Here is a 10,187-nt window from a genome sequence, read left to right as displayed (position 1 = left end):
GATCCAATTATATTCCTCTAAAACAGGTAAGACACACCTTTTTTGAACCAGCTCAATATTTAAGCATGGAGAAGGTTTCTTATGCACAGAATCATTTTATTGATCCTCTCACTTGAGTACATTTGAGCATATCCTTATATGGCCTGTGTATCTCCCCAACCAATAATACAAAGCAATTGCTCAATATGTTATGAGGTATTTTTTTGTAATAACAATACAACATGTACCTGATGATTGTGTCCCACAGGGCCTTAGTAACATTATAGCAGTGGACTTTGACTATAGGAAGGAGTTGATTTATTGGATTGACTCGAGCTCTCCTGCCCTAACCCAACGGAGGATAAACAGAATGCGACTGAATGGGAGCGACCTGAAGGTACAGTGGAGTAGCAGCTTATACAGCAGTGTTTAGTTAGTCAATTCAGGAAGTAAACAGAAATTCCAATTCAATAATTGAAAAAAGGGCATCCATTTTCAATGACTTCTCAAAAAACAGAAGAGGAGAAGCTATTTATTTCAAAAGTTGTTGCATTTGTAATTTATTCTAATCACTTCCTGAATTGAGTGTCTTCAATTCAAATTTACCCCAAACGTGTTATACATTAGCCTGAGGAAGGTGTGTGGTGAGATAGTGTTCTATTGGTTAATGTACAGGCCCCCTCTCTCTCTCTCTCTTCTCCCCCCCAACCCCCACCACGGGAAAGATTATACTGCCAGAGATGAGAGGTTGAGAAGGTTTATAGGTGCTTTATAAATCTATAATTAAACATCCTGACTTTGTAGCGGTTTAAATGTGACTAAAGGGGACAGTGTTCCCTGGCTGAAGGTTGAGCCGAGGCACATAAAACAATGGCATTTATTCTATATGAGGGATTATGGTCATGTAGCGCCTAATGCATAATGAGATTTTAATGCATTCCATTATGTCATAAAATGTACAATATAGAATGTGAATGTGTGGATAATTCCTTAGACAGCTTCTTCGTAAATCTTTGTTTTCATTATACCTCGGAAATACTTCATTGTTTTGGACCTAAACCCCCTGTTTATAATTCACAGCATTATGTAGTTTATGGCTTACTTGAGTATTAGTTTATGGTGTTCGGCACAGAACAATGGTTGTTGGTTTAGGTTCAGCTGTATTTTATGACATTTTAGTTTTTTGTCATATTCATGACAATATCATCACGCTGTTATGACGTACAGTTCAAATAAAGTGTTACTGGATCCTGGTATGATCATGCTATGCACCATAGATACAGTACAGTACTCAATGTGCTTTCTTTTTGGGGGGGCAATTTTGCACTCCTAAATCAATTACATTGGCACACAGAGGAAGATCTGACTCAGTATCTCAATGTCAATGATACAGTATCAGTGTGCTTGTATGTGTTTCCTTGAACATGGCTGGTCTCCTGTCATGGCTCCCCATTTAGCTTTCCAAAGGCCAGGGTCAGAGTCTGGGTGAAGTTAGAGTGCCAACAGAACCTGAGTACCTGAGGGCGCTCCCCGTGGCTCATTATCATTAATACAGGGATAATGATTCATTATAGCTTTATTGTACCCAGGATCACTCCCGTTTTGATTTGTATTTTAGCTCACTGCTGCCAAAACTCTTCAGAGCAGAGACCATTTCTGTAGTATTAGACCAATGTAATCACTCTAATGAAGGTGATGTTAGAACTGTTGCAGTGCAGACCCATAAAAGGCTGTTATGAATCGTAAGGGCTTTTCACATGGTATCTTCTTAATTTGTGGTTAACAATACCCCAGGGCTAGCTCACCCGCCATTCACACAATCAATTGTTAACCCTGGGGTAACTGAACCCAACTGTCTGGAGTAGAATATAAAACAGGTTACAGGGATTTTCTGAATCATCTTAGGTTGCTTTAAAGGCCCAGTGCAGGCAAAAACATGCCTTTCCTGTGTTTTTATATGTACTTCCACACTATGAGGTTGGAATAATACTGTGAAAATTATAATATTGTATTTTTAGTGTAAGAGCTGTTTAAAAAGACTGCCTGAAATTTCAGCCTGTTTTGGTGGCATGGAGATTTTCAGACTCTGCCAATAAAAGCTCATTTTCAGTTTTCCCCTCCCAACTCAGACCACTCCCAAACAGTCCTAGCAAAATTCTTGCTTGAGAAATTGCTCTTTGCTAAGAAGCTATTTTTATTTCTTTTTGACAAATTTAATTGAAAACAATCACAGTAAGGTACTTAATTGTTACCCAGAAATGATTTGATATTGAGATGAAAAGGTCCTACCTGTTTCCTCTCCTCTAACCCACAGGTAATCCACAGGACGTCTACCCCCAGTGCTCTAGCTGTGGACTGGATAGGAAAGAACCTGTACTGGTGTGACATAGGGAAGAAGAGTCTGGAGGTGTCCAAGGCTAACGGCCTCTATCCTGTGGTATTGGTCAGCACTGGTCTGGACAACCCTACTGACCTGGCTCTGGATGCAGACACTGGGCATGTACAACTCTACATCTTCTCCCTCTCGCTCTACATAATGCTACGTGCTATATCTGTCACAGTATAATCTGGAGAGAATTAATCCAGAATGAGAGTTAGCTATGTCTGTTGAGAGAGACCAGTCACAGTACAACAGACTGTCAAAATAAATACCAGCTAATCAGTATATTACTGTGTAACTAACTATACTGTTTTGTTTCTGAGGCAGCCAACTTTCTGCTCAGGTTCTCAAGTCTAATACTCATTTTGATGTTGAATTTGATATCTCATGTAAACTACTCCATAACGGGAAGTAAACACAGGAACATTTACATGATTTTTGTCATTTAGCAGACACTCTTGTCCAGAGCGACTTACAGTTAGTCCATGAACCTAAAGAGAGCTAAATGAGACAACCACAATTCACATAGCCCATTTGAGGGTAAGTGTAGCCTACGGTATCTAGCTGAAAACTGTTTAATTCCTCTGTAGTTATGTGTTCTGGATCGACAGTGGAGAGTATCCCCATATTGGGAGGATAGGTTTGGACGGCAGCAGCCGGACGGTGATCATCGATACAGACATTTTCAGCCCTGCAGCTCTCACCATCGACTACACAGCAAAAAGACTGTACTGGGCTGACTCACATCATATTCTCTTCTCAAACATGGACGGTTCAAAAAGACACAAAGGTAAGTGACAGTGAATTGACTATTGCCCTTGGTCTTAGTCTCTCTCTCTTGCTCTCTCGCTCTCTCGCTCTCTCGCTCTCTTGCTCTCTTGATCTATCTATCTTATCTATCTTATCTATCTTATCTATCTTATCTATCTTATCTATCGTGCCTTGCAAAAGTATTCATCCCCCTTGGCGTTTTTGCTACTTTGTTGGATTGAATGAAAAAAAGTGGAATGAAAAAAATACCTTGTTTCAATAAAATAAATAACGGAAAAGTGGTGCGTGCATATGTATTCACCCCCTTTGCTATGAAGCCCCTAAATAAAGATCTGGTGCAACCAATTACCTTCAGAAGTCACATAATTAGTTAAATAAATTCCACCTGTGTGCAATCTAAGTGTCACAGGATCTCAGTATATATACACCTGTTCTGAAAGGCCCCAGTCTGCAACACCACTAAGCAAGGGGCACCACCAAGTAACCGGCACCATGAAGACCAAGGAGCTCTCCAAACAGGTCAGGGACAAAGTTGTGGAGAAGTACAGATCAGGGTTGGGTTATAAAAAAATATCAGAAACTTTGAACATCCCACGGAGCACCATTAAATCCATTATTAAAAAATTGAAAGAATATGGCACCACAACAAACCTGCCAAGAGAGAGCCGCCCACCAAAACTCACGGACCAGGCAAGGAGGGCATTAATCAGAGAGGCAACAAAGAGACCAAAGATAACCCTGAAGGAGCTGCAAAGCTCCTCAGCAGGGATTGGAGTATCTGTCCATAGGACCACTTTAAGCCGTACACTCCACAGAGCTGGGCTTTACGGAAGAGTGGCCAGAAAGTATAAGTATTAGTATTAGTATACACACGTTTGTGTATACTAATACTCCCCAAACATATGGAAGAAGGTACTCTGGTCAGATGAGACTAAAATTGAGCTTTTTGGCCATCAAGGAAAACGCTATGTCTGGCGCAAACCCAACACCTCTCATCACCCCGAGAACACCATGTTTTTCATCAGCAGGGACTGGGAAACTGGTCAGAAATGATGGATGGCGCTAAATACAGGGAAATTCTTGAGAGAAACCTGTTTCAGACTTCCAGAGATTTGAGACTGGGACGGAGGTTCACCTTCCAGCAGGACAATGACCCTAATTATACTGCTAAAGCAACACCCGAGTGGTTTAAGGGGAAACATTTAAATGTCTTGGAATGGCCTAGTCAAAGCCCAGACCTCAATCCAATTGAGAATCTGTGGTATGACTTAAAGATTGCTGTACACCAGCGGAACCCATCCAACTTGAAGGAGCTGGAGCAGCTTTGCCTTGAAGAATGGGCAAAATCCCAGTGGCTAGATGTGCCAAGCTTACAGAGACATATCCCAAGAGACTTGCAGCTTTAATTGCTGCAAAAGGTGACTCTACAAAGTATTGACTTTGGGGGGGGGAATAGTTATATACGCTCAAGTTTTCTGTTTTTTTGTCTTATTTCTTATTTGTTTCACACAACAACAAAAAAATTGCATCTTCAAAGTGGTAGGCATGTTGTGTAAATCAAATGATACAACCCCCCCAAAAATCAATTTAAATTCCAGGTTGTAAGGCAACAAAATAGGAAAAATGCCAAGGGGGGTGAATACTTTCGCAAGCCACTGTATCTACAGTTTAAGTCGGAAAATTACATACACTTAGTTTGGAGTCATTAAAACTTGTTTTTCAACCACTCCACACATTTCTTGTTAACAAACTATAGTTTTGGCAAGTCGGTTAGGACATCTACTTTGTGCATTACACAAGTAATTTTTCCAACAATTATTTACAGACAGATTATTTCACTTATAATTCACTGTACCACAATTTCAGTGGGTCATAAGTTTACATACACTAAATTGACTGTGCCTTTAAACAGCTTGGAAAATTCCAGAAAATGATGTCATGGCTTTAGAAGCTTCTGATAGGCTATTTGACATGAGTCAATTGGAGGTGTACCTGTGGATGTGTTTTCAAGGCCTACCTTCAAACTCAGTGCCACTTTGCTTGACATCATGGGAAAATGAAAAGAAACCAGCCAAGTCTGGTTCATCCTTGGGAGCAATTTCCAAACGCCTGAAGGTACCACGTTCATCTGTACAAACAATAGTAGGCAAGTATAAACACCATGGGACCACGCAGCCGTCATACCACTAAGGAAGGAGACGTGTTCTGTCTCCTAGAGATGAACGTACTTTGGTGCGAAAAGTGCAAATCAATCCCAGAACAACAGCAAAGGACCTTGTGAAGATGCTGGAGGAAACAGGTACAAAAGTATCTATATCCACAGTAAAACTAGTCCTATATCAACATAACCTGAAAGGCCACTCTGCAAGGAAGAAGCCACTGTTCCAAAACCGCCATAAAAAAGCCAGACTACGGTTTGCAACTGCACATGGGGACAAAGATCGTACTTTTTGTCCTCTGGTCTGATGAAACAAAAATAGAACTGTTTGGCCATAATGACCATCGTTATGTTTGGAAGAAAAAGGGGAATACTTGCAAGCCGAAGGACACCATCCCAACCATGAAGCATGGGGGTGGAAGCATCATGCTGTGGGGGTGCTTGGCTGCAGGAGGGACTGGTGCACTTCACAAAATAGATGGCATCATGAGGAAGGAAAATTATGTGGATATATTGAAGCAACATCTCAAGACGTCAGTCAGGAAGTTAAAGCTTGGTCGGAAATGGGTCTTCCAACTGGACAATGACCCCAAGCATACTTCCAATGTTGTGGCAAAATGGCTTAAGGACAACAAAGTCAAGGTATTGGAGTGGCCATCACAAAGCCCTGACTTCTATCCTATAGAAAATGTGTGGGCAGAACTGAAAAAGCGTGTGCGAGCAAGGAGGCCTACAAACCTGACTCAGTTACACAAGCTCTGTCAGGAGGAATGGGCCAAAATTCACCCAACTTATTGTGGGAAGCTTGTGGAAGGCTACCCGAAAAGTTTGACCCAAGTTAAACAATTTAAAGGCAATGCTACCAAATACTAATTGAATGTATGTAAACTTCTGACCCACTGGGAATGTGATGAAAGAAATAAAAGCTGAAATAAATAATTATCTTTACTCTATTATTCTGACATTTCACAATCTTAAAATAAAGTGGTGATCCTAACTGACCTAAGACAGGGCATTTCTTCTAGGATTAAATGTCAGGAATTGTGAAAAACCGAATTTAAATGTATTTGGCTAAGGTGTATGTAAACTTCCAACTTCAACTGTATCTATCTATCTCTCTCACCTCTCAAAATGTGGTGGCTCAATTGGCTTTGTAAATATTAATTTGTGCAGATTCAAGGTCAGTTTGTCATTGATTGCTTCATGTACTTTTTCAGACTTTAGATAAAAGCCTTGACATTACTGTGAAAATGTTTGTCCATGATTGATTTAACTCCATAGAAACTGAGTGTGAGCCAAGTCATTATTATGCGTGTTCCATACACTTAGTTATTAATTTGTTCTAACACAATTTTCACGCAGTGCTATTTGGTTCACAAACAAACCATTCTGTTCAAGCATTAAACATTCTCAACATTTCAGTTTTTAATCTTCAACAGCTAGTTTGTGATTAGCTGCAATACTTACTATAGTCTTCTCCCTGCTCTACTAAGCCATGCTGACAGACGGACGGACGGACAGTCCATTTAGTCACGTCTTTACTCCTCTTTACCAGCAATAAAACATCACAGAGCCTTGCAGCTTGTCACAGCAATTACTCAGGACGAGCTGTGTGTGTATGTGTGTGTATTCCATTCCAGTGCCTAGTCAAGGCATCCGGGAGGTGACGGGGCTGACTCTGTTTGAGGATGTCATCTATTGGACGGATGAGAAGTCCAAGTCTCTGAACCGGGCCCACAAGACCTCCGGGGCTCAGGGAGCAGAGCTGCTCAGATACTGGAGAGCCATCCACAACATCAAGGTGTACCACCCTCTCCGCCAGCCCGACGGTAATTATCTATGACTCAGTGTGTGTGTGTGTGTGTGTGTGTGTCTGCATGCCTTCGAGAGAGAGAGATATTTCTTTTTTGTAATGAGCAAACGTGCCCTCAGACTAATGATGCTGACAGCAGAGTGGAGGGGAAAGGGCTCTAGCTGTGGATGTTGGTTTTAGCCTCCCTCTCCCTCTCTCCGCAGTGCCCAAACACCAGTGTCAGGTGACCAACGGAGGCTGCAGCCACCTGTGTCTGCTCTCCCCCGGGGGAGGTTACAGGTGTGCCTGCCCCACCCACTTCTACCTGGCTGCAGACAACAAGACCTGCCTGTCCAACTGCACAGCCAGCCAGGTCAGTGGCCCTTTTCTCCTACTGCTTACAGAAAGATTTTACATTTTAGTCATTTAGCAGACGTTGTTATCCAGAGCGACTTACAGTTAGTGAATCTTTCCTCAGTAATAATTAGGGGAGTGCTTATATTTGACCTGTTATACACTTGTACAAGTGTGTAATGGAAATGTCTTTCTTGCATATCCCAACTCCAACCGAGACACCCATAGGGAGTGGGGTCACGACCAGGGTCACCATTGTCCAGCGCCCCTGGATCAATTGGGTTAAGTGCCTTGCTCAAGGGTACAGCGGCATATTTTTTACCTTGTCGGCTTCGGAATTCAAATCAGTGACCTTTCGGTTACTGGCCCAACGCTCTAACCTTGAAGGCTACTGTACCTGCCACCCAATAATGCAGCTAGCAGCTAAGTCCGTGCTAGTTGGAGGGGGAGTAGGGGGGTGCTGTGGGATAATTCAAGATACATTTTGAAGAGGTACGTTTTCATATGTTTACAGAAGATGGGCAGGGACAAACAGGGGCTCTGGTTTTAGTATTTGTAGTTTCAATGAAGGTACTTTGGTGTCCCAAAATCTTTCTGAATGATGATGACGATGATGACGATGATGATGATGATGATGATGATGATGATGATGACGACGACGATGATGATGATGATGATGATGATGATGACGATGATGACGATGACGATGTTGATGATGATGATGATGATATCTGAAGCTTTCTGCTGTTGTTGTGTCCTATAGTTTCGCTGTGGGACAGACGAATGCATCCCCTTCTGGTGGAAGTGTGACACAGTGGATGACTGTGGGGACGGGTCGGACGAGCCTCCAGACTGCCGTGAGTCACCATTAACACACACACACACTTGACAAGGTCCAAGTAGGGGTTGTAAAATGTTCTGTACACACCAATTCACAATTACACAAACAATTCACAGCCCCCTAGTGGAGCAGGACACAAACTGCACAGTACAGTACAGAAAATGTTACAACCCTTCTCCCTGGTCGTGTCCATTAAGCGTGTGTCTACAAAGTCAGTGCAATGTGTGTGTATGTGTGTGTTTCTGTTCTTTCCTCACAGCTGAGTTTAAATGCCAGCCAGGGAGGTTCCAGTGTGGGACTGGTCTCTGTGCTCTGCCTCCGTTTATCTGTGATGGGGAGAACGATTGTGGGGACAACTCTGATGAAGCCAACTGTGGTAAAGACCTTTTGTCCTATTATACACATTTCTTCACATTTCTGGTCATTATTGTAAAAGAGAATGCATTCTCATTACTTACCTGCTTAAATAAAGGAAATAAATGTGACAATATCCATCCTATTCTGAATCCGCACAAATGTTTCCCACAACTATCAAAAACTACATTGTAGACTACCTCGGCTAAGACTAACACCTTTGTTCATACTATCTACAGAATCCTACATCTGTCTATCTGGACAGTTCAAATGCAGGAAGCGTCAGAAGTGCATCCCACTGAACCTGCGTTGTAACGGACAGGACGACTGTGGAGATGGAGAGGACGAGACAGACTGCCGTAAGAATCAAATAATCTGTAGATAGACGGATCTCTATATCGATGCGGTCTTAAATAACAGGCTAAAACTATGTGATGAAAGTTTGACAGCTCTGAACTTTTTATCTGGGGATTTCACTTTCACTTGGCCATGAAAAATGAGCCTGTGCAAGACTTAGATAATAAAGTATTGAAAAGGCTTTAGTTGTTGGCACTCTGGTCATTTCTTTAGCGGGAGACAACCCTTTGATGAATGACAAAAGGAAAAGAAAGGAACAGTAGAGAGATACTCAGCCCCCTGAACAGACAGACTCTGTGACTTCCTCTCTGATCTTCAAGTCTTGGTCAGTCATTCACCCTGTTAGCAATTCTCTTTGGATTATAGAAAGTCCCCATCCTTCTATGTTCATACTGCCATACCTGGTTAATTCTGCTCGTAGACACATGGAAGGTCCATGATTAATAAAAGCCAGATGTTCTTGTTATAATACGGAAAGTATGTGCGTTTCCTTTTAGTTGACCTAGTTTGACTTCACTGTGGAGTTTGATTGGAGTTTCATCCCCTGCTTGTTATCCCTCTGTCTTGACATTTTAAAGTTCTGAACTCATGGGTGCTTTCTTCACTTGTCTGAAATCTACAGCACCAGGTAAAGGTTATGAGACAATTCCTCATGTGTGTGAGAGAGACAGAGAGAGAGACAGAGAGAGAGACAGAGAGAGAGACAGAGAGAGAGAGCCTGAGGGTATTCGTAAGTACTTGTAATTACACCTGTCTGGTTGTCATCATGAATCAAAGTGACAGCTCTAAGACACACTGGAGCAGGGTCTCAAGACACTCACACATACACACCATCCATGAACGCCTTATTAGATCACAGTGGTGGGTTAACGACTCGTCTCAGAGCTCCAGCCCTAGAAGCAGTCTAATCTCCCTCCCTGCCCCGCCCTGCACCCCTGTCTCTGGCTGCAGTCACATCCAGCCCCAGCCTGGCACAGTGGTAGAGCTGTGTTGCCTTGAGGGCACTGGGAACAGAGTGGGAACAGAGAGGAAGACACTGGTAATTGCACCAGCAGGGGGCTGAGCCATGCTGGTAGGCTTTGGGAAGGTGGAGCTGGGTGGGGGAGGGAGGGAGGGAGTTAGGATATTTAAAGTACTATATAGGTAGAGAACTTTGAACAGAACAAGGTTACGTCAATAACTAAATTTGGACAAAAATGCA

General features: G+C 42.4%; 1 protein-coding gene across 1 annotated transcript in view; it reads left to right on the top strand.

The window, feature by feature from the left end:
* The window catches only part of LOC311112185 (low-density lipoprotein receptor-related protein 1B-like), a 177,102-nt gene that overhangs the window by 126,415 nt on the left and 40,500 nt on the right, over nucleotides 1-10,187 (top strand). The window contains exons 57-65 of the mRNA XM_084155198.1: nucleotides 1-26; nucleotides 248-376; nucleotides 2,294-2,475; nucleotides 2,950-3,149; nucleotides 6,929-7,117; nucleotides 7,305-7,453; nucleotides 8,198-8,291; nucleotides 8,535-8,651; nucleotides 8,869-8,988. The exon at nucleotides 1-26 is cut by the window's left edge and continues 60 nt beyond it. Coding sequence (XP_084011324.1) covers nucleotides 1-26; nucleotides 248-376; nucleotides 2,294-2,475; nucleotides 2,950-3,149; nucleotides 6,929-7,117; nucleotides 7,305-7,453; nucleotides 8,198-8,291; nucleotides 8,535-8,651; nucleotides 8,869-8,988 — 1,206 coding nt within the window. The remainder of the gene's footprint in view (nucleotides 27-247; nucleotides 377-2,293; nucleotides 2,476-2,949; nucleotides 3,150-6,928; nucleotides 7,118-7,304; nucleotides 7,454-8,197; nucleotides 8,292-8,534; nucleotides 8,652-8,868; nucleotides 8,989-10,187) is intronic.

Source organism: Coregonus lavaretus (assembly GCF_964263955.1).
Source record: "Coregonus lavaretus genome assembly, chromosome: 38".
Lineage (NCBI taxonomy): Eukaryota > Metazoa > Chordata > Actinopteri > Salmoniformes > Salmonidae > Coregonus > Coregonus lavaretus.
Note: the sequence above shows the minus strand (reverse complement) of the source record. Positions and strands in the feature narration are given on the sequence as shown.